This window comes from Octopus sinensis, linkage group LG4, assembly GCF_006345805.1.
Source record: "Octopus sinensis linkage group LG4, ASM634580v1, whole genome shotgun sequence".
Taxonomy (NCBI): Eukaryota; Metazoa; Mollusca; class Cephalopoda; order Octopoda; family Octopodidae; genus Octopus; species Octopus sinensis.
This window is the reverse complement of record NC_043000.1, coordinates 111,928,419-111,953,780: the sequence shown is the minus strand read 5'-3', so window position 1 is coordinate 111,953,780 and position 25,362 is coordinate 111,928,419. Positions and strand designations below refer to the sequence as shown.

The following is a 25,362-nucleotide window of genomic DNA, read 5'->3' as shown; positions in this document are numbered from 1 at the left end:
AAGCAATTCAGCTAAGAAAATTAAAGAAAAAAAAATTATGGAAATTGTCGAATACTTTCAGCTTTGATATACTTTCTCCGAAAGATCGCTTAGTTATTTTACATATTTAAAGTGAGAATAAATTAAAAAAAAAATTATCCTTATGGAAAAAAACTTTTTGTCCGTTTCGCACACACATTCATGCAACCCTTTCTCGCCGTTTAAGGATTCAATCCCGATTAGTGTTGATAGGGATTTCGACACGCCCCTCACTGACTGAACACGATTAAACTTTGAACTTCAACGAGCGGAACAAACCAACAGCGTTAACTACATTTAGCCTAACACCGCCACTTGTGTTAGAAACTTGTGTTCGTCTTTTCCTCATCTCTTTTCAAAATGACAGAAGAAATTTATAAAACCTATCTTATTGCATATAACTGCAATATGATCATGGGGTAAGCGTTTTCTTTACTAATCTATACCAACACAGATTGTTGCTACTAAATTTGCTTTAATTATTTATCTGCTTTCCTACCTACCGCTCTTGGCTAACCATGTGTGTGTGTGTGGATATATATACCTATATATATAATATATGTATGCATTTGGCAAAATTTCTAGTAAGCCGGTGAACAAAGCCAATACATTTGCACGAATTTCAAACGATTCGCTCATACTTTGTGCGCCAATATATATTTTCAAAAATCGAAAGATCGCCCTGTATGTGTGTGTGTATATATATATATAACAGTGGTCCCGGTGCGCGCACTCGCGTAGTCGTGCATCCGCGCTAGCTAGTCATGACTAGTCGATCCTACAACGACTTCCTAGCAAAGTAAATAAAACACAAAATAAATAATTTTTTAAACAAAGTAAATAACACAGAAAAACACAAAGGATCGACTAGTCATGACTAGCTAGCGCGAGTGCGCGCACCGGGACAACTGTTCTCAAGTAGTACCCCCGGGGTATACCTATATATATATATATATATATATATATATATATTATATATATATATATATGTATATATCATCATCATCATCGTTTAGCGTCCACTTTCCATGCTGGCATGGGTTGGACGGTTCAACTGGGGTCTGGGAAGCCAGAAGGCTGCACCAGGCCCAGTCTGATCTGGCAATGTTTCTACGGCTGGATGCCTTACCTAACGCCATATATATATATAGCAGAGGTAACAGAGTGACTCAAGAGCCGAGAGTTTCGTGCGTTGGCACTTATCAAACTGGTCACAGGTTGAAAGTCTACTTGCTGCAGGCTTAGTTCGATAAGTGCAAACGCACGAAACTCTCGGCTCTTGAATCACTCTGTTACTTCTGCTAAATATTAATAAAAACATATACATATATTCATATTTTGAGCTTTATTTTGCCTGTTTGCATCAACATACACACACACTGTTGTATTTCGGGACGGTCTTTTTTTTTTCCCAAATAAACACACGCGCTATATATTCGTTCTTCATGCGTTTATTACTGTTATTATTATAACTCATGTCCATTGTCTGCCTCTTGCTCTGTTTATTCCATTCTGGAATGCACGAAGATGGAAAGTGTCGCTGAGGAGGACACAGATATGTGACGAAAGATTTCCGGACAATGGACATGAGTTAGAATGAGAACAGTAACAAACGAGTGAAGAATGAATATACAGTGCGTGTATTTATTTGGCAAAGAAAAAGAAAAAAGACCATCCCGAAATACAACAATATCTGTTTCAACACGTGATTTCACATCAGGAATCTTGTAATATATCTTTATAACACATGTGTTTACATATTTTTTCATCTATCAAAGCAGTTGCCAATCCATATATATATATTTCGGACATGTACATGCCAGGCATGAGTATCGAAACTAAATCATTTACAACCATCCGAAAACACACAAGATATATGATGTCAAAATTTTCGTTGCACCAATTAGAATCTCTCCGACACGGTTATATATATGTATATTTTATATCTCTTTATGTATCCCTCATATTGCAGAATAACTATTCTACTCATTTAATAATAAACAGAGCGATTAAATTCTCTTTAAATTTACTTAATGAAGTGCCTACATTTTCGTCCTTTCACTCAGTGAGTGGGTTGCATGAAATTATAAATTTTGAAGTGAATTTCAGTGTTTTGTGTGTTATTAAGTGGCTTTTCCATGATGTACTTGCTTGTTTCAACTCATGCATGATTGAGTTACTCATTAGACTCGTTGAACTCTGTGTGCGTGTGTATGTGTATATATATATATATATATATATATATTATATATATATATATAGATATATATATATGGTCGGATTGCCTATGTTCAGTGCACTGAAGGGAGGCCCCAGCATGTTCTCCATCAACCACGGTCTGAGCTTGAGATCATGCTTGGTTTGATGAGCTTACTCTGTCCTGCAACATAATTTCTTTTCCTCAACAGCCCCTGCCCTATTTAACATTGTCCTGAAAGAGATCAAAGAGGAAAAGGATCCCATCAACTTTAAACGGAGTCTGGATAGATTCCTTCAAAGAATACCAGATAAGCCACCCGTAATTGGATACAACTCACCCAACAAGAACTCACTACTTGAATGGACCATAAACAAAACTTGACTTAAACAGGATTCGAATAATCCTATCAGGTGGTGCTATTAAGTTAGACATGGCCTGGACCAGTCTTTGGTCGAAACATATCTAAGTTTATCTAAGTCTTTCTAACTCAATTATATTGACCCCAGTGCTCAACTGGTACTTATTTTATCGACCCCAAATGGAATGAAAGGCAAAGTTGGCCTCGGCAGAATTTGAACTCAGAACAAGGACAGATGAATTATTGCTGAGCACTTCACCCTGTGTGCTAATGATTCTGCCAGGTCGCCACCCCCCTTCTCTCTCTCTCTATCTATTTGTGTTCATATATATAGATACACGCACACTTAACTTTTTTTAAATGCTGGATTAATTATCAATCATCTTAATATGATGAAATCGTTAATCTCTGCATTTGAACTAAGTTCTATAGACTGCATGACAAACACACATACCTATGCAAGCACTCTCTCACCCATACAGAAGATCTTTAAAATTTTTCACACATGGTATTTCTCACGAAAATTATCTGTGGTTTTTGTGATTCACATCCAACATTGGATCTGAAGAAATCTTCAATAAAGTCTGACCACGTATATCAAATTGAAAAGCTCTCAAAATATTTACATACATCATGAGGTGTATCTGTTTCTGAGCCTAAAACGAGATATCCATTGAATGCATGTACGCCTCTGTTTCCTTACATAGACAAGCAAATAAATAGCCAATAGCTTTTTAATTGCCTATATGTATTTTGTTGTGTCTAGGAAGAGTCATTATGCTAATATAATTAACACACACACTGCCTATATATATTTATTTTATTGTGTATCTACCCATTCACTTGTCTGATGGTTTGTATTTATTTGAATACATGTGATCATACATACATATATATATAGGTGTAGGATTGGTTGTGTGGTAAGTAGCTTGCTTATGAACCACATGGTTCCGGGTTCAGTCCCACTGCGTGGCACCTTGGGCAAGTGTGTTCTACTATAGCCTCAGGCTGACCAAAGCCTTGTGAGTGGATTTGGTAGATGGAAACTGAAAGAAGCCCGTCGTATATATGTATATATATGTATGTTTGTGTGTCTGTGTTTGTCCCCCCAACATCGCTTGACAACCGATGCTGGTGTGTTTACGTCCCCGTAACTTAGCAGTTCGGCAAAAGAGACCGATAGAATAAGTACTAGTTTTACAAAGAATAAGTCCTGGGGGCGATTTACTCGACTCAAGACAATTCTAATTGTCTGACTGTGCATGGCTACAGTCAAATGACTGAAACAAGTAAAAGAGTAAAGATATATATATAAGAGTAAGAAATATATATATATCCAAGCGAGGTGTATACCGCAGGCTACTCTCAGGCCAAGGATATTTTGATAAAATGAAGTTTGCTTTGTTTACATGTTGTGTTAACATGTACCTCCTTGTGACAATGTAAACTTTCATTTAATCAAGATCCCCATGGCCTGAAGAGTAGCCTGCGGTATACCCCTCACTTGGATATTTACCACTTCCGAGGTTCTCTCGCTATGAAACACTTGTAGCCTGGATCTTATCTACTCCTTTCTTTAATTCTTATATTCTTAATCACATACCTGGCAACCCTGGTATGTGATTTATCGTACATTGATAAGAAAAAAAATCCACAAACTTTTGCCTCAGTAAACCACTTTTGTCCTTGAAAGTTGGTTTTTATATTTACTACAGATTGCTTGAAGCTAGCTTTCTGCCACTGGTACGGGAGCCAATCCATGTCCCTGGCAACGATCACACTCGGTTGTGCTCTTAATGTTCCACTGGCATGAGTGCCAATCAGGCGGTCCTTTCGTTGGCCATGTCAGCAATTTTGATTTCACTTGCCTATATGTATGTATATATGTGTATGTATAGTTTCACCAGCCATACACTGTTCATACATGTCTTTTTTTCCTTCCTGGCATGGATTGGATGGCTTGACAGGACCTGGCAAACACAGGAGCCACACCAGGTTCCATAGTCTGTTTTGGCTTGGTTTCTCTGGTTGGATGCCATTTCTATATGTGTGTGTGTGTGTGTTACTGTCTCCTTGCCTTCCAGTGATAGTTATGAAAAGCCACTTCATGCAGTCAGTGTCCTTCATTTCCAAACTTCCATGGAAACAAGACTGGTCTTGGGGTAAAATTACCTTGCTTGGAAACAGGTGAGGGTTGGCAACAGGAAGGGCATTTAACTATAGAAAATCTGCTTCGACAGATTCCTTCCGACCCATGCTAGCTATGGAAAAGTGGATGTTAAAATGAGGATGATGACATACGATCAGACCTGTTTTGTTGTCCGAAATGAAGTTACACGGCTAACCATGTCAGGATTAAAGCAGGTACTTCTTTTTTTTTTTTTTTTTATCTAGTTACTGTATGTCTTTTGTAAATTCCCAATCACGTTAACTGGGTCATTATAGACAAAATATTTATCTTACCAATGCAGTTTGCTGTCCTTCTTAATCTCTCTGTTACTCATATCCGCCCACACAATCTCCTGCACTTTATTTACCAATCAGCTTTTACAGACAGCCACTTAAACTGTTGTTGTTGCTGTCTAGTGGAACCAGTCAACTCTGTTTAGAAATATCTATTGATATGAAGATTGTTGATTAAACACTTGCCATTAATCTTGACCTTCTGTTATTGTTTAACCCCAGGTCAGTCAGTCCGCTCATGACATCTAGCGGAACTATGATCAAAGGCATTCTAATTCAAATCCCTGTTGACATTGACTTTGCCTCACATCCTTCTGAGGATCGCCAATGAGATCCATTGTCGAGGTTTTCTGTACATTTTTCAACGATTCATTCACCACTGATCCATGGTATGCTGGTTGTGAACCATGTTGTACCTATCATGAGTTGATCTGCGATGAGGCAAAGATCCTGCTTGGCCATACAAGCATGCCCTGGCAGCCATCTACAATGCTGAGGATAATTTTGGGTCTTGGAACGAAACCCCTGCTTCCCACAAGTTCTGTTATTCATCTATCCTTGTTTCATTTAATACTGTGTTCTTTTGGAACCAAACACCTGTGATAAATGATAGTAATTATTAGAAGGTTAAGGTGTTGGATTAGTATAATCTTTAGAGCAGGCATGACCAACCATTTTCCAGAAAAGGGCCACACTACTAAAAAAATTCAAGGTAGTCTTTCATTAGGTATGCCATCCAGAAAGTTCCATGGGCCACAGGCTGACCATAGCTACCTTTAGAGGGTCAGAGAAAATGCTTTATAATATTTGTTCTAGCTCTTTATGTTTTGAGTTCAAATTCCTGCTGAAGTCAACTTTGCTTTTCATCTGTCCAGGATCAATGAAGTAAAGTACCAGTCCAGTGCTGGGGTCAATATAATCAACAAACCCCTCCTCTCCCAAGTTTCTGACCTTGTGCCGATGCTAGAAACAATTATTACAAGGGATATTGTCTATTGTGATCACTTTGACTTAAACCCTTTCGATAACAATAACCAACAGATAACATTAAACAAACGCTTTGGGACCTTCTAATTTTGATAACAATAATTGGTTGATTACATTATCTGTGGTTGTAATGTATGACTACTATTTCTAGCGAGTTGAGTGACCACTTGTTGGTTCAAAGTTTTTACTTGTTTCTCAGCCAGGTGCACAGAATCAGAACACTTCAATGAACATTGTGTATATCAGACATGGCATAATTCTTTCTGCTATAGGCTCAAGGCCTGGATTTTGCGTGGAGGGGGGACAGTCGATCACATCGACCCCTGTACTCAACTGGTACTTAATTTATTGACCCCAAAAGGATGAAAGGCAAAGTTGGTGTGTTCACGTCCCCGTAACCTAGCCAATAGAATAAATACTAGGTTTACAAAGAATAAGTCCTGGGGTCTATTTGTTCGACTAAAGGCAGTGCTCCAGCATGGCTGCAGTCAAGTGACTGAAACAAGTAAAAGTATATATATATATATATAAATTATTACATTATATAAAAGGGCTTAGTAAAATAAATTACTTTGCCACATACTTTGCCAGTATGTGGCAAAGTAATTTATTTTACTAAGCCCTTTTATATAATGTAATAATTTGAATTCGCCTTAAATGGTCCCTTTACATACTGAACACTTGGTGAAATTGATTAATAATAATTAATTTTACCCTCAATTGTTGAAATATATATATATATATATATATATATATATATTATATATATATATATATATATATATATATATTATGATAGTTGACAACAGGGCAGATCCATTGTATTATTAAACTTTCTTTAGCTCTGCTCTTTAATTAAGCTGCTTAAACTGAATTAATTGGGTCCTATGTTTATCCTTCTGTCTGAAAGATTAGTGAATGTGCTTTAGCTTCAGAGATTAAAGCTTAAACTGTGGTCAATGTGCAATCATTCAGCATTGATAATACTGTCAATGGTTGTTGTTGTTGCTACTACTACTACTAATGATTTTGCCAGCTTGCTGCCTTACCACCATCACCACCACCACCACCACTACCATTGTTGCTGCTGCGCTAATATAGCCGCCTATGCTGTTGGTTCAAATCTTGGCTTTGCATACAATGATTCTTTTGTATGAAGAGGTTCTTGTTAATGTTGTTTAGTCTCCAAGTCGGCCCTGATCAAAACTGACCCTTTAAACCAAAGATGCTCCATGATTGCCCCATCTCTTTTTTCATCATCACCATCGTCGTCGTTTTAATGTCCGTTTTCCATGCCGGCATGGGTTGGATGGTTTGACTGAGGGCTGGCACGCCAGAAGGCTGCATCAGGCTCCAATCTGATCCAGCAATGTTTCTACAACTGGTTGAATCACTCTGTTACTTCCTAACACCAACCACTCCAAGAGTGTAGTGGGTGCATTTTGCATGCCACCAGCATGTGAGCCAATCAGGCAGTACTGGCATTGGCCAGGCTTGAATGGTGCTTTTTATGTCCCACCAGCATGGGAGCCAGTCAGCTGGTACTGGCAACGATTACGCTCGAATGGTGCTTTTTAGGCGCCATCAGCATGGGACTAGTCAGCCGGCATGGTACTGACCATGCTCGAATGGTGCTTTTATGTGCCAATCAGGCAGTACTGTCATCGGCCAAAACAACGACTTCACTTGCCTCAACAGGTCTTCACAAGCGTAGTTTATTGCCCAATGATTGAAGGGTACTCTTAAATGGGTTGGTTATGCTGCATTGGCATAGGCCACAGTTATGGTCTCTCTTGGCTTCTCAAGCACAGCCTATCTCCAGTAAATCCAAAATAGCATTTTCCAATGTATCTTTCTGCTTTTTAAAGCAATACGGTATTATTTGAGGAAGATTTGGCTGCTATGTCTAGCATAGAGAGGCTCCCTCAATGTTGAGGTAGACAAATTTGTTGTTTAGCTTCAGGTTAACTGTGATCAAAGTTGATTGATGCAACCATGATCATCCCATCTATTTGGGCCTTGTGTATCTAGGACTACATAACCTAATGTGTGCTTCTATTGTTAATGATGCTAGATGTGATTTTGAGGGAGATTTGGCTGCTATTTCTAGTGGGTTCAATGATTTGGTAGAAACTTTCTTGTTGGTGTGTTAGGGTTCCATTTCAGATGTTATGATTACAAAATTGATTGAAGGAAAGATTCTAAAATATTTTAATCTCTTAATCTGTTTTAACACTTGGATTTAATAAAATACATGATTGACATCAGTACTTCTCTCTCTTGTATGTATATATATTGCAGAAATTAAGGTAAACTCCAGCCATGCATATAAATATTATGCATGGCTGTTTGTAAGAAGCTTGCCTCCCAACCATATGGTTCAGGGTTCAGCCCATTGCATGGCACCTTGGGCAAGTGTCTTCTACTATAACCTCGGGCCAGTGGATTTGGTAAGTGGAAACTGAAAGAAGCCTGTCGTATATATATATATATATAGTGGGGTGAGCTGGCAGAATTGTTAGCATGCTGGGCAAAATGCTTAGTGATATTTCGTCTGGTGTTATGTTCTGAGTTCAAATTCCGCCAAGGTCGACTTTGCCCTTCATCCTTTTGGGATAGATTAAATATATACCAGTTATGCACTGAGGTCGATGCAATCAACTTCATCCCTTTGTCCTTGTTTGTCACCTCTAAGTTTAGCCCTCTGTGGGCAATAAAGAAATATATATATATGTATATATATGTGTTTGGAACTCAGCATTATTGGATGTTCCAAATGCATTTGGATGTCTAAGTGGAAGGGATCATCAGGGGAACGCTTTATTGCATTCTTCTACTTAATATCTGAAGTCAGACACATGGTGAAGTAATTTAGAAGTAAATTATTTGGGCTTTTTTCTGTGTGTGTGTAGGTGCAGGTGTGGCTGTGAGGTTAAGAAGTTTGCTTTGCAATCATGCAGTTTTAGGTTCAGTCCCACCATGGAGCACCTTGAGCAAATGTCTTCTATAGCCTTGGGCCAACCCATGTCTTATGAGTGGATTTGGTAGATGGAAACTGTGTGGAAGGCCATCATGAGTGTGTGTGTGTGGGGGGGCCAGTACAAAGAATGGAAAAGAGAAGAAAGCTTATTGAGAAGGAAAGCCAAGAGAAAGCATGCAGACTAGTAAATTCAGTTTAAGCTGATTAATTAAAGAGCAGAGCTAAAGAGAGTTTAATAATACAATGGATCTGCCTTGTTGTCAACTTCTAAATTACTTCACCATGTGTCTGACTTCAGATATTAAGTAGAAGAATGCAATAAAGCGTTCCCCTGATGATCCCTTCCACTTAGACATCCAAATGCATTTGGAACATCCAATAATGCTGAGTTCCAAACACACACACACACATATATATATATATATATATATATATATATATATATATATATATATATATATATATATTTATTTATTTATTTATTTATATATATATATATAATATATATATATATATATTTCTTTATTGCCCACAGAGGGCTAAACTTAGAGGTGACAAACAAGGACAAAGGGATGAAGTTGATTGCATTGACCTCAGTGCATTGTATTGGTTTGTGAAAGAATGAGAGGAGACAACACATGAAAGATAGATTGTTGGGGAAAACTATATCCATATTCTGTTGACAGATATTTCTGTGATTTCAGTAGGATGTGGACCCCTTCTTAGTCACCCTACAGGATCATTTGTAATGGATATTTCTGGATGGCAGGGATACAAATGGGGTACTCTGGCTCAAAGTTGTAGCTGAGTCAGTTACCCTCAATGTTTTTTTTTTTTGTTTTTTAAATTACCATATTTACTCGTGTATAAGTCACACCCTTAATTTAGTGTTAATCTTGGTGCAAAATTTTTTCCCTTCATAATTTTAGCTTTTCCCCAAGTATAATCCACACATCAGTTTTTTTTTTTATTGTTAAAATCAAATATAAGACAGTGTGACTTACACAAAAGCGAACAGAATATATCTTTTGAAATTACTGTATGTTTTTATAAATTTCTATAAATGATTTTTATTTATCAATTCTAATATCAAATTTCAGGTGGTCATCAATACTTTTTATGATGATTGGACATATAGCTGGAATTTCATCCACTAAGGGACTGTACACATCTTTGGGCCCAATGGTAAAGATCTTTCAAACAGGAGCTGTCCTTGAGGTAAGCTATTACATATCATGAAACTATGAAATTTGTATATCTGTTTTCAGTTACACTCAGTCCCCTTTATAAAATATGGGGTATCCTCTATAGTAAGACACCTGTGCTTATCTGTCTATCATATTTTAGCCCCTCATCTGTCTTGCAAATTACTTGATGTCATCACTGGTGCAGGTGGCCTGAGAAAAACACCCAGTACACATTGTAAAGTGGTTGGTGTTAGGAAGGGCATCCAGCTGTGGCAACCATGCCAAAGCTGAGATAAGAGCTTGGTGCAACCCTGCAGCCTGCTAGATCCTGTCAAACTGTCCAACCCATGCCAGCATAAAAAAAAAAATGGATGTTAAATGATGATGACATATATACACATATTTATACATGTCTGTACTAACATTCCACTGCTGGCTTCTCAATCTTCATAAACCTAAAATTACAACTAGATGACCGTCAAGTGGAACCGATTCTGGTTGTGGATAAAGAAGACTGTCAGAACAAATTTAGCAATTTTTGGCAAAATATGTACCCTTTTGTCAAGTTATAACAAAAAATTAGTGAAATATTTATAATGTTTACAGTTGGATAGATAGACAAATATAACAAAATAATTTGACAAAAAATGTGAATTTTTAATTATTTTCTGAGATTTTACAAAAGCAACAAAAATATTTGTACTGGCTGCAGTTGGTGGTACATTTGAAGGCATTTGACATGCATCACATTATTGCAACTATTTTTGCACAAAATATTTGTTTGATAGTTTTTATAATTCAATTCTCATGCTTACTTTTGTATTTATTTTTCCTCTTTTTCTCTCCCCTCAGGTTTTGCATGTGGCAATTGGAATTGTAAAATCCAACTTAAGGATGACGTTTTTCCAGGTCTTCTCTCGTCTCTTTGTTGTGTGGGGCATAATGCAACATGTCCCAGAGGTATGGCTCTTCTAATTCTTCTCTGGCATAAATGAACTAATAATGGTTTCAAATTTTGGCACAAGGCTAGCAATTTCAAGGGAGGGGAGAAACCACTTACATCAGCTCCAGTATGTAACTTGTACTTATTGACCTTGAAAGGATGAAAGACAAAGTCAACCCTGGTGGAATTTGAACTCAGAACATACAGTTGGAAGAAATGCAGTGAAGCATTTTCTCGGGTGCAGTAATGATTCTACCATTGTTTCAGTTTATGAGCAATAAATTAGTTCTATAATACACAAAATCTTTTAATAATTTTTTGCTGCTTGCACATAAAAAGCACCATTCGAGTGTAGTCATTGCCAGAGCTGCCTGACTGGCTCCTGTACCGGTGGCAGGTAAAAAGCACCATTCGAGCATGGTTGATACCAGTACCACCTGACTGGCTCCTGTACCAGTGGCAGGTAAAAAGCACCATTCAAGCATGGTTGATACCAGTACCTCCTGACTGGCCCTCGTGCCGGTGGCATGTAAAAAGCACCCACTACACTCTCGGAGTGGTTGGCATTAAGAAGGGCATCCAGCTGCAGAAACCTTGCTAGATCAGACTGGTGTCTGGTTCAACCTTCTGACTTTCCAGACCCCAGTCGAATCATCCAACCCATGCCAGCATGGAAAATGGACGTTAAACGATGATGATGACAATTCCTAATTATATTTCATCATAAGAATATAAAAAGCTTTTTTAAAGCATCAAATGGCTATAGTGTGTGTGTGGGGTGGGGGGTGCATGTCCACCTGAGTAAACTAAGAGTCATAGGGGTCCATAGGTAAAAATGTGGTTCAGAATCAATGAATTAGTGTGTTACCAGAATAAGAGACAACAGCCAAGATGATGGCACACATTGGGGGATGGATGGTGTGGATGAGGGCTGCAGTTGGTGGTGCATTTGAAGGCATCTGACATGCATCACTGGGGGATGTTAGTGCACATCTGCAGGTTGTTAGTAGTATATCTTGATACGGAGGAAGCGTGTCTGGAGGTGATTAGTATTGATTTGAAGCTGATCGGTTTCAATCTGGAGGTGATTTGTGTGCATTTATTGTTGTTCTATTGCTGTGGCTATTGTTGTTATGTTGTTGTGGTGATTGGACTGTTATGTTGTTATGATTGTTGTAATGCTGTGGTGATTGTTGTTGTTGTTAATGACGATATGTTCTTATTGTTTGACAGGCCCAAGAAAATGTTGGTGTCGTGATGTTCCTGGTTGCCTGGGTTATTACCGAGATCATCCGTTACACCTATTACTTCTGTATGCTGTTAAGTATGGTGCCCTACTATTTGATGTGGGCCAGGTAATTAAATCCCTTCTGTATTTATTGCCCTTTGCTAAAGTGAACTTGATATGTTTAAGTGGGATTAACATTAGAAATTAACCAAAGGAAACTGTGAGGTGGAGGAGATGTTAGGGAGGGAGGGAATGAGAAATGACTGCAGATGGGAGTTAGATTAAGAAGAGATTAATGTACGGAGTGATGATTATGGATGTGGTGGGATTAAGAAGAATTTAATTAATCTGAGGCATGGTGGATCAAAAGATGAAGGTAGTAGCAGGGTTCATACAACGAAGAGTCTATTTAATCTGGGGAATGATGGAATGAGGAATAACCATGGAGACGGGTGGTACTCAGAGTTTAAACTAAGAATTGATCAGCAATAGAGGTTGCAAGATTGACTTAAGCAGAGTTAGAACCAGGTATAATTCTGTCTGTGTTGAGGGTGTCATAAATTTGTTGCCACATCAAGCATAACTGCAGTTGATGTTGATAACTTCACTGGTGTCCTGTAACGCAGTGCTTCTCAAACTATCTGATGTGGCGTATGGGCAGTTTTTTTTTTTTCGTATGTGCCAGAGACCGGTAATATTTCTTAGTAAAATTAATTTATACCAGAAACAATATATATAATGAATATAATAAAAGTTGACAATTTTTTTTTATCTTATATTTATTTTGTAAACAAATAATACAATATTACGTAAGCATTTTATAATGATTCTTTCTTTCCTGGAAACTGGCCGCGAACCGGCAGTTGATGGCTCACGGACCATCACTGATCCGCTAAGCACCACTTTCTGTAGCACTGTTGTGACCCATGAGAATAGAAAGCTAATCTGTTATTGTATCGTTCATTTGTTCTGTCCATTGTAGTTTTTAGAGGAATAGCAGTTTCCTCTAAATAAAGAAAACCATTTGTTTTCTTTGTTTTTTTCTCATTAGTGTAAACAAAAATTCAGTTAAAATTGAATTTTCTATATTTTATGTATTTATGTATCTAAAAGTGAAGGCGCATGGCTCAGTGGTTAGAGAATCGAGCTTACGATTGTGAGGTTGTGAGTCCGATTCCCGGACCGGGCTGCATATTGTGTTCTTGGGCAAGACACTTTATTTCATGTTGCTCCAGTTCACTCAGCTATAGAAATGAGTTGCGACATCCCTTGGATAACATTGGTGGCATGGAGAGGGGAGACTGGTATGCATTGGGAAACTGCTGGTCTTCCACAAACAACCTTGCCTGGACTTGTGCCTTGGAAGGAAACTTTCTAGGTGCAATCCCATGGTCATTCATGACCGAAGGGGATCTCCTTCATGTATCTAAAAGATTTGTTACCCCAACTGTAGACATGCTTTCACACACACACACACACGTCAAGTCTGGTGATTGCTTGACTGGCTGAAACTTCAAAGTTATTGTCAACAACATTCTTGTTTAAGGATAATAAATTTGTACTCTACAGAACTACGGAGTAACCCATCAGTTTAATGTTAACCCTTTAAGTACCAGAGTTCTTAAATTTTTGAATATTACTTTTAAATTTTTACAGATGATTGAGAATAGGTTAAAATGAAAAAAATTAATTATTAAAACTCCTTTACTTCAAGTTGAAATGGAAATAGTCGGTGTCCTATTTATAGGACAATGGGACTTGATGGGGGAAACTGTTTTTATTATAACTGAACATAAAAACAAATATTAACACACCCACACAAATTAATTTATAAAATTTGCCTGAAAGCTGTGTGTACCCACAGGCAAAAATTAGCAATGTTTAACATAGTATTGAGTACTGTTCGAAATGTTGACACTTAACGTGTGCTTTATATATATATTTGTATGTATATATTATAGGATATTTAATTTTAGCCAAAATTTATGATGATGGTTTAATTTTCATCCTATTCCTTCATCGAATATTATTAACTCTTTAGCATTTAAACCAGCCAAATCTGGCCAAAATATTCTAACCAGTTTCATGTTCAAACTGGCTAGATCTGGTCTCTCACACCTGCCCTGCAATGTCATTCTTAAAATAAACAATCACATCATGAAAATCTTGGAGCTACAACATAATGCAAAATTAATTAAAAGTAATCTGATTAAATAAGCTAATTACATTTGGCTGATTAATCTGAATGCTAAAGGGTTAAAAACAAAATAAAAAGTAATTAATGGCTTGCTCTGTTCTTCTCTTGACCAAGAAAGACAAATGAAAAGGAAAGTGATCTGACGAATGAAGGACACCACAACACCATTGGGTTAGCAATAGGAAAGAAATAAATCTCATTGTAATTCTATTTCTGACTGTAATCAGCTTTGGTTGTTGGTGAGAGATGGGGCCTGGTTATGTGGTGGAATAATTCTATGGCAGACGACCCGGCAGGACAAGTGAGTCCAGCCCACTTATGCATGCCTTTCCTCCCTTGGACACACAAAGACCTGTTGAGGCAAGCGAAGTCGAAATCGAACCTCATCCGTCGACAGGCACCCATGCCAACCTCCCTTCATTGGACACTAAACTCTGCTTGCAAAGACCTGTTGGGGCAAGTGAAATCGGAATCGAAATTGAACCAAATCCTATCACTGGCACCCGGCCGTTGCCAGGACTGCTGGACTGACTCCTGTGCAGGTAGCAAGTGAAGAAGCACCATTTCGACCCTGTGCTTGAGGAGATCCATTGAGTCAAGTACACCAACATCAAAATTAATGGAAACTGCAGTTGTGATCCCTGTGCTGGTGGCACGTAAAAAGCACCATCCGAATCGTGGCCGATGCCAGCGCCGCCTTGACTGGCTTCCATGCCGGTGGCACATAAGATGCACCAATCCGATCGTGGCCGTTGCCAGCCTCACCTGGCACGTAAAAAGCACCCACTACACTCACGGAGTGGTTGGCGTTAGGAAGAGCATCCAGCTGTAGAAATACTGCCAGATCAGACTGGAGCCTGGTGCAGCCTTCTGGCTTCCCAGATCCACGGTCGAACCGTCCAACCCATGCTAGCATGGAGAACGGATGTTAAACGATGATGATGATGAAGGTTGGTTTCTTCCTAGCTGACCAAAGCCTCACCACTTTAAAAAAAAATGATTCCTCTATCAAAGAAAAATAATAATTTTATTATAATAATAATAAAATTATATAATAATAAAAATAATAAGTTTATCATTTTGTATTTCTGAAATGAGGAACGTATGTGTTATGTAATAAGTTGGAATGCTGTCCTCATCTTGATTTTTGCTTTGGCTACATTTCAGCTGTGTACGTTTAAGCCTTCTCCAGGTGTCTTGTAATGTTAACCCTTTAAGTACCAGAGTTCTTAAATTTTTGAATATTACTTTTAAATTTTTACAGATGATTGAGAATAGGTTAAAATGAAAAAAAATAATTATTAAAACTCCTTTACTTCAAGTTGCTAGAGCCTTGCTTGGATTTGAACTCAGAACTCTGGGTGACTGCACTGCATTTCAGCACCTTTATCCAATACGCTATGCTCACAGGCAGCGTCAAACTGAGTTTTTAAGGTTTATCTAATGCCTTGCTTGAATTTGAACTCAGAACTCTGGTTGACTGTGCTGCATTTCAGCACCTTTATCCAATACGCTATGCTCACAGGTAGCATCAAAGTGAGTTTTTAAGGTTTTTAAAGCCCCATCAGTTTGGAGCTGACACTAGACATCAATAGAGGTTTATGAGCCTCAAAAATTCACTCTGACACTGCCTACAGGCATAGCGTAGTGGATAAAGGTGCTAGTTAATGTAGTACAAGCACTTTGAGGTTCTGAGTTCAACCCCAAGCAGGTTACAAGGGGAATCACAAGACACCCAAAGTAAAACTTTTTCTTTTGAGGACATCACTCCAACTAATACATAATATAATAATTTTATCATAATTAAATGTCAGTAAAGTTCCTTTGTATTTTATAATAATGTTAATTATCTGATAAAAATTTCAAAAATAATACTTATCACATAATAATTTCTGTGAATTTTTGTATTTTCTCTTTTTATTTAACGAGGAACTTTAAGCTACAATTTTTTTTTGTTTTATATATGTACGAGGGGGTGGTGGGGTGTTGAAAATTCCTAGCTTTACGTAAAAGAAAATACAGGAGGATCAGTTAATTATGTTTTTATTCAACATATTCCCTTCTCAGATTCACACACTTATTGCAGCAGTCCTACAATTTTTCTAAGCCTTGTAAAAGAACTCAGAAGGTTTAGCCTTCAACCAGGTCTTTCGCAGTACATTTAAAGCCAGGAATATTTTGGCACCCCTTCATTTATACAGGCATACCTCAGCTTAAGTTGTTCTTGATTATATGATGGTTTTGAAAAATAATTTATGGAAAAATAAAAATCAAGTGAAGTCATTTTACTCGATTTTACGTCTGTCCGTCACAAATATTGGAATCGTAAAATCCCTAGAAAACCATTTTCAGATGATGTAAAAATTGCCACCATTATATACTAAGAAGATACGAAGGTGAGTCAAAAAGTAACACCATTTTGTTTAGGACAGGTATAATTACCAACAGAGAAACATGTATCATACATCAAAATGAAGCTGGTCCTCTGTGGATCAAATCCCTACTTCTCAAAATAGTCACCGTTTCTCTCGATAGCAATGTTCCACCTTCGAATAAGAGCATGTATCCCTGCCCTGAATTTTACAGGGCAGGGATACATGCTCTCATTCGAAGGTGGAACATTGCTATCGAGAGAAATTCTGTTGACTGTTCTTTGAGCCACTTCTTCACTACAGTTTCCACTTCCTCATCACTGGACTATCATCTCTTCAGCCCCATGAAAGAGGGTTTGAGAAGCAAACATTATTCCAGTGACGAGGAAGTGAAAACTGTAGTGAAGAAGTAACTCAAAGAACAGTCAACAGAATTTTACAGGGCAGGGATACATGCTCTCATTTGAAGGGGGAACATTGCTATTGAGAGAAATGGTGACTATGTTGAGAAGTAGGGATGTGATCCACAGAGGACCAGCTTCATTTTGATGTATGATACATGTTCCTGTGTTGATAATTATACTTGTCCTAAACAAAATGGCATTACTTTTTGACTCACCCTCGTATTTTAACTATTTTTTGTTTTTTATGTTTGCTTGGTAGTCTCATTTTCATAAAATGTCCTCAGCACTCCATGCTATGTAAGTTCAAATCCCAGCGCTTTATCAGTTAAACTTGTTATTTTTCAGAAGTGATATATTTTGATAGTCTAGAAATCTTCCTGGATTTTTGAAATAGTAAATGTGAAACACTGATTAATTGATCCTTTGAATTTATTTTCAGTCAATGCAACATACAATCTTTAAATTCTGAATTGTCTTTTTGATAATTAACGAGATTAAAATAATGACATGTAACATAAAAATCTCAAGGAGATTCAGTATGTCACAGAATGTGACATGGTTGGCTCTTTGAAATACTGGTACTTTTCATTTTTGCCAGCTGAGTGGACAGGAGCAATATGGAATAAAATGTCTTGCTCAGGAGCACAACATGTTGCAGAGAATCGAAGTTATTAGATATAGAAGGTTGATGTATGTTATTTCTGTTACTAAGTAGTTTACAGCTGAAATTAAATGTAACTTTATTTCTATCAAAAATTTTGTGATATTTATGATTCTTCTGAAAGTGTTTATCTAATAACTAAAAGAAAATGTTTAGCAATACTTGTGCTTACACTGAGGCTGAATAATAATAATAATAATTGTGTACAGTGCTCAGGTGCACTACAACTCATCTAAAGTGTATATATAATCAGGTGTAGTTTCGACGGATTTCGGGAAGCATGAGGGCCTTAAAGGATGCAGTGTCATGGCAGTCAACAACTGATGCAGGCAGTTTATTCCACGCTTCAGCAACCCTGAGCGTGAAAAAATGTTTCCGAAAATTAAACCATATTTCATGTTTTTGTTTTTATGTATCTGAAAATTAATATCATCTATATAAGTAATTTTACTTTGAAACTCACTTCATATTAACACTTAATTTTAACACTTCCTTATAATAAGGAGCTACTCTAATGAAGGAAGATCTATTGGATGGAATACTGGATAACCATATACTAACATTTTTCACTAAATTCTAATTATGACACGTGGGTGATTTGAGGCACTATTTGTATTTTGTAACTTTGATTTGATTTCTTAATAGGTGAGTATTTATTTCTTTTAGATTTAAGATTATATCTAAAAAATGATTTAAAAATTTGTTTCAACTGTAATTTTTAGGTGTAAATTTTGTAGCGACCTTTTCTGAATCTGCCTGCTTGTTGAGGATTTATATTTTGTGTGATGGCTAGGCCATATTTTAAATTATCCAACTTATTTACACTTAGAATACAAATGTAGAAGTATTGAGAAATATGTAAATAAGTTTTTATTAATGATGTATCTGAAAAGTGAATTTGGCAACAAATAACTTACAATGCATTGAACGGAATAAAGTTGGAAAGCTGCCTGCAGGACATAAACCTTGCATCTTATGTTACTCAGAAAAATATGCTACTAATTTCGCTAAAGCAGCCTAAATTAATATCATTAATAAAGACTTATTCAATTTATTATTTAACAAATATAAAATACATAGACTAATGACCGGGTGTAAATTTCTGCAGAGTTTAGCCAAACTCTTGCTATGTACAAACTAACATTACTTTTTTTTAATCATAAAATATTATCAAAAGCAAATAATGATTTTATCTGCATAATTATTTTGATAAGTAATTGTTGTCAAAATCTAATGTTCTTTGCAGCAAGGATTTAATGTGTAGAATTCAATAATATCATGTTGGGTATTGTTTGTTTTTCCTGCTTTTAAGCAAAATAATAATAATAATAATAATAATAATAATAATAATAATAATAGGTAACATCATTCTGTTATAATGCTAACAATTATCGTGTCCAATTAATTTTTACTCACTGTACAGAGCTTAGTTTAAGTTGGGTTTATTAATCTACAAGATAGATTATAGTGTATCAAAATCGCTGACATGGCTGATGACAGTACCGCCTGATTGGCACTCGTGCCGGTGGAACGTTAAAAGCACATCTGAACGTAGGGTGTAACCAGCCCACTTATGAGTACCCCTCATTTATTGGACAGTGAACTTTGTTTGTGAAGAACTATTGAGGTAAATGTAAACAAATCAAAATCACTGACATGGCTGATGACAGTACCGCCTGATTGGCACTCGTGCCAGTAGAACATTAAAAGTACATCCAAGCGTGATCGTTGCCAGAGCCACGGATTGCTCCAGTGACGTGAAAAGCACTATGGTTGAGAACCACTAGTGTAGACAGAGAGGGGTGCTCTGGAAACTGTTGAGACATTATGGAATTCTTGAAAAATTCATGTCTCTTAAAATGCACCTACCTGGACATGCTGTGTAGGGTTTTACATGCTGGTCAGTTGTCAAAGAGCTTTGAAATAGGGTTTGGAGGGATGTCTGTTATCACCCTTCTTGTTTCTACTGGTGTTGACTAGATCATGAGGACCTTTACATCAGGAAGGAGCAATGGGATACAATAGACTCCCCTGGACATGGATGACCTCGGTTCAATTATGCTAATAACCTTGCCCTTTTGTTGCGCAATCACAATCAGATGCAGAATAAGACAAAGAGGCTGCCAGCTGCATCCTTTGAGATAGGAGTGAGGAGCAACAAAGAGAAAACCAGTCTGATGATGATAGACACCTTTCCTAACAACCCAGTCAGAATACATGAGGAAGAGAGTCCATAGGGGAAGAAAAAAGTGGAGAGTCTGAAGATGGAGAATAGATGGGAGAGTCCGAAGAGGAGGCTTGACTGCTTTAATTAACTCAGAAATGTAATTGACAAACAAAAGTGACATAAAGAGAGAGAGAGAGAGGAAACAAATCAGAATGGGCAAAGCCAAAGAACAGCCTTCACCATTCTGAAGAACATCTGGGATTCCAAAGAAATTACCATAAAAACGAAATTGCTTATCTTCAAATCTTGTGTAAAGTCCTTCCTTTTGTGTGTGGAATTGAGACATGGAGAAAGATGAAAAGAGACAGCTGGAGACACAGACCTTTATCAATAAAACTGGCACTTAATGGGTTACGATGACGAGTCTTCCAGTTGATCCGATCAGTGGAACAGCCTGCTAAGAAAATTAATATGCAAGTGGATGAGTGCTTCATAAACATGCATAGCCTTAACGAAGTTCTCTGAGAGAAATTGAGTGTGACACAGAATGTGCGAAGGTTGACCCTTTGAAATACAGGCACAGTTAGTTTTTGCCAGCTTAGTGGACTGGAGCAATGTGAAATAAAGGGTCTTGTTCAGGGATGCAATGCACTGTTGGGAATTGAACTCATGCCCTCAAAGTTGTGATCTCTATATTCTGACTACTAAGCCAAATGCCTTCACCCTTCATCAATAACTGTTTAAGATGTTTTTCTTTGCATTAGATGGCTGGATATAAGAAATGAAGAAATGTTGCAGAAGAGGAGGAATAAAGAAGGCGCTAATGGAAGACTGGATCCTGATGTGCAAGTGGGCGATGGATAGGGCATAGCTTAACCCGAAATGCCAGTCTATCAGAACTCCATGTGTCCTCATTTTTCACCATTTTGTGTCATGAAACAAACGTGTCTTTCAGCATATATATTCTAAAATGAAAAAATTTTCAGTGAAACTCACTGGCAACTTAGGGTGGTGCATTTAATTCCTGTGGGGTGTTAGGGTTCACAGAGTTAAGGAAACCAACATTCTGCATTATATGTCAGGCCCTGAGGGAGGTGGAAAGGGAGGATGCCCTAGAAATAGCTTGTGGAATACTGATGCAGGGCTGAAAAAGCAAAAGCAGGCATCCAACTGAAGAGAATCGGTAAAGACAGCCCAAAGTCGAGAACTGTAAAAATAGTGCTTTTGTGTGTTTAAAATTGATTTATTAATTTAATCAACCATGTCTTCTTTCTGTTTTTCTTTCTAGATATTCCTTATTCGTTGGACTCTATCCTTTAGGAGTCACTGTAAGTATTTTGCCCTTTTAATCTTTATGTCTCTTCTATTGCCCTAGTCGTCCTGACAACTGTAGTAGCCAACTTGACCAGTCATGGTAGTCCTGGATTCTACTGGTTCAGTTTATCCTTGAATTATTGGGAAACATGGGTGGAAGCTGCAAGAGAGGCTAACTTACTGTATTTTAACAAGCTTAGGCTATCTGACTGTAAATAGGTACCATTTTAAGGTATAGTTCTCTACTATCCACAGTCCATCTAGCTGTAAATAGGTACCCTTTTAAGGTATAGTTCTTTACTATACACAGTCCATGTAGCTGTAAATAGGGACCATTTTAAGGTATAGTTCTTTACTATACACAGTCCATGTAGCTGTAAATAGGTACCATTTTAAGGTATAGTTCTTTACTATACACAGTCCATGTAGCTGTAAATAGGTACCATTTTAAGGTACAGTTCACAACCCATTGAAGTTGATCTAAAATATGTTATGTTGTTCTTTCAGGGTGAACTGTTGTGCATGTTCCGGAGCCTTCCCTACATTAGTGCCAGAAACACTCTGTCGCTCTCCTTGCCGAACCGTCTGAATGTCTCCTTCAGTTTTTACTATTTTCTCATTGCCGTCATGTTGAGTTACATTCCAAGTAAGTACTCTCCAGAACATTGTTTTTCCTCTTTTCATCTCTTTTTTCCTTCTCCTTTGTTTTGCACACACACACGCACACACAGAGGATAAAGCCCCTTTTCCCATGTCATATTGACTCATCAGGTCGGTTTCCTGGTTTCTGTGGCATGTATATTCCTCACTGGACAGAATACTGGCACATTGCAGGATGATTCACTTTTGTCAGCTGAGCGGACTGGAGCAACATGAAGTGTTTTGCTCAAGAACTCAATGCATTGGCTTTGGAATATTTTTAATGAAATCAGAGTTATTGCTCTTGACATAAGTTTCTTTTTTTAATTTTTTTTTATTTAGTCAACCCTTTCGTTACTGTATTTATTTTGAGATGCTCTGTCAGGTTTCTTTCAATTAGTTTAATTATAACAAAGAATTTAGTAAAATAACTTCGTTATCATTAAGCTAGTGTTAGGAACATACATTCTGACTAAGGTTTGGTGGAAGATTTTAATTCAAAACTTATGAAAACAGACATTTGTACTACAGAGCCAGAGACAGTTTCAGACGGGTTGGTAATGAAAGGGTTAAGAATTGTTTCTCTATTATATATTTTAACCCTTTTGTTACCATATTCCTGTTGAGATGCTCTGTGTGTGTTTTTTTTCCAATTACTTTAAATATAACAAAGAATTTGGTAAAATAATTATCATTTAAGCTAGTGTTAGGAACATAAAGTGTGACTAAGGTTTGGTGGAAGATTTTAATTCAAAACTTATGAAAACAAGACATTTGTACTCAGAGCCAGAGCTGATTTCAGCCAGGTTGGTATCGAAAGGCTTAAAGTAGAGCAGCACATTCTTGTTGACGTTATTGTTTTTTGTTTGATGTCTTAAATCAGAGTGAGAAGGGCAGCAGTATCCAGGATCTTTACAAAGGATCTCTGAGACTGGTGGAGTTAAAAAAATTTGGGTGCTTTTTTCGTGATAACGGGTATGAGTGCGGTCGCCAAGTAACTTGCAAGACAAAGAAAAGAAAAGGAAAAAGCACTCTTGACTGGGTGAGAAAATATTTGAGAAGGGTCGGGGAAATGGCTTTATATAAAGTATATAAAGGACAGGCGTCTTCCTATAGAGGAGATGCATTAAACAGAGGTGGGTTGAGTGTCTGGAAGGGAGGTAAAGATGGTAGGGGTAGGGTACCAGGGCATATTCCCAAGGTTGCAAACTTTGTCTTGTTTTTCAATGCTAGAAAGCATTTCAGCCCCAAACAGCTGTCAACCCTCAACGGCAGTGTTGGTCAGACATTATTGGGAATAAGGCATCCACTGCACAACTCCACTTTTTTTGAAATCATCAAGGAATCCTCGATGTGGGTGCTGGACCTGGAGTTGGAGTTGTGTGTGGGATGTGAGGCGGCAAGATTACTGATGCCTGCTCTAAGCACATCTCTCAAAGAAGACTGATCTGTTGTTTAATTTTCGTAGCTTAACCCTTTGGCATTCAGGGTATTCTATCAAATGTCATGTCTGTTTATTCCCATTTTTGTAGAAACTAATCAGGCATTATCTCATAGCTTTATGGTTTCAATGTTGATGTGATAGTTTTTTTTATTTTTTGAATGATATTGTAGGGTAGGTGTGAGAGGCTGGATCTGGCCTGTTTGAACATAAAACAAATAGAATATTTGAACTGGATATGACTGGTTCAGATGCTGAAGGGTTAAAGAAAAATCATTTATTTTTGTTGATATTTATTTATAATTGTTTTTTTTTTCTGTTTATGTTTTGCAGTTTTCCCTCAACTCTTCGGCCGCATGTTGTCTCAGAGAAAGAGAGTTCTTGCCATGATGGCCAGGAAACGTGCAGAGATGGCCAGCAAGAAGGAATAAAAAAAAAAACAACATAATTCTACAGCAGCATTGATAAAATGGCATTTGATGCAATATTTTGTCGAAATCTAAACTGATCTGAGAACTGTGTTCTCGTCAGACTGGAGGTTGATGTCATGTGACAAAAGCACAAGCGTCACCTTTTCCATTATCATAACATAATAAGCACCCAAACAAATGCGCACAGCTCATCTTTCACATAACATCTACACTCACAAACACATACACACACAAGCAACTCAGTCACACACACACACACTCTTCAATCGTCATCAAACACTAATGCGTGTGTTCAGCAAAACACAGCCTATACACACACACACTCAGATTCTATACTGCATTCACCTTACACATTCACAAATTCAAACCCACACATACGCATCAACTAGTGTCTTCCTCCTATGCTTTCAACACAACAGTTTGCTGTGTTGGACAACCAACAGAAAAATCTCTCTGGTGACCTTGTATGTGTGGATTCACTGTGTGTGAATAAGTATAATCACCCATTGATGGATAGATCGTTTGATTAGTCAAGTAATTGTTTTGACACACTTCAACGAGGTAATTATTAAATAACAAAAACAAGAGAGTGCAGTGTGTGGTGTTATACTTGGATGTTAATCTGGTGATGTAGGTTCAAACTTGACCTAGTTTTCCTGAATTATTGTTTAATTTTCTCGTTAATTTATTTAATAATTAAAGTGTTTGGTCTATTTCTCAATCAATAAACAATTAATTTATAATAACCTGTTGTTGTTGTTGTATAGTCAGTCTTGAAGCAGACCTATGGTTAAAAGTGTTCCAACTATGGCCATCCAACTGTATGACAGACAGTGCCTAAAAGTACATGTTGCAGCCATCAAGTCTTGAATTTCATTCCACCTTTTACCAAAGTCTTGGGGCAACCAATTCCTTGTAAACGAAACTTGACAGAAATGGTGGAATCCTACTTGAAATTTAAAGGTCCAACTTCGTCACATATTGTATTTCAGTTTCTGTTCTTCAAAATTAGGTTAATGATACATGAGTCTGTGGAATATTGAGCCATGTACAAATCAATTTAATCCTTTTTGATACCAGACCCACCAGAGAGACTGCTCCTGGTCAGTTATGCGAAACTCTGAGCAACAGTTTGGGAAGTTTTCACTTCAGGTTCATTAAAGTATTGTGTACATGAATCTATATCTGTCTGGTCTATGAAACTCACTCATAAGGCTTTGGTCAGCCTGAAGCTATAGCAGAAGACACTTGCTTCAGTCCCACTTGCCAGCATCTACATGTGTGGAGTGGTGAGGTAGGACCTCCTTTGGACCAGAGCAAAGGTCTTCATGGACGATCAATGAGTAGCGTTGCATGGCTGCATCTCCATCGC

The 25,362-nt window shown here is 37.5% G+C and overlaps 1 protein-coding gene across 1 annotated transcript; it reads left to right on the top strand.

The window, feature by feature from the left end:
* The first annotated feature begins 168 nt into the window (after positions 1-168).
* Positions 169-24,736, top strand: LOC115210895 (very-long-chain (3R)-3-hydroxyacyl-CoA dehydratase 2). The gene is made up of 7 exons (XM_029779669.2): positions 169-437; positions 10,107-10,224; positions 11,046-11,153; positions 12,370-12,491; positions 21,454-21,493; positions 21,987-22,125; positions 23,893-24,736. Exons 1-7 carry the CDS (start codon positions 379-381, stop codon positions 23,988-23,990), a joined length of 684 nt encoding a protein of 227 aa, XP_029635529.1. The 5' UTR covers positions 169-378; the 3' UTR covers positions 23,991-24,736.
* Positions 24,737-25,362: the final 626 nt, after the last annotated feature.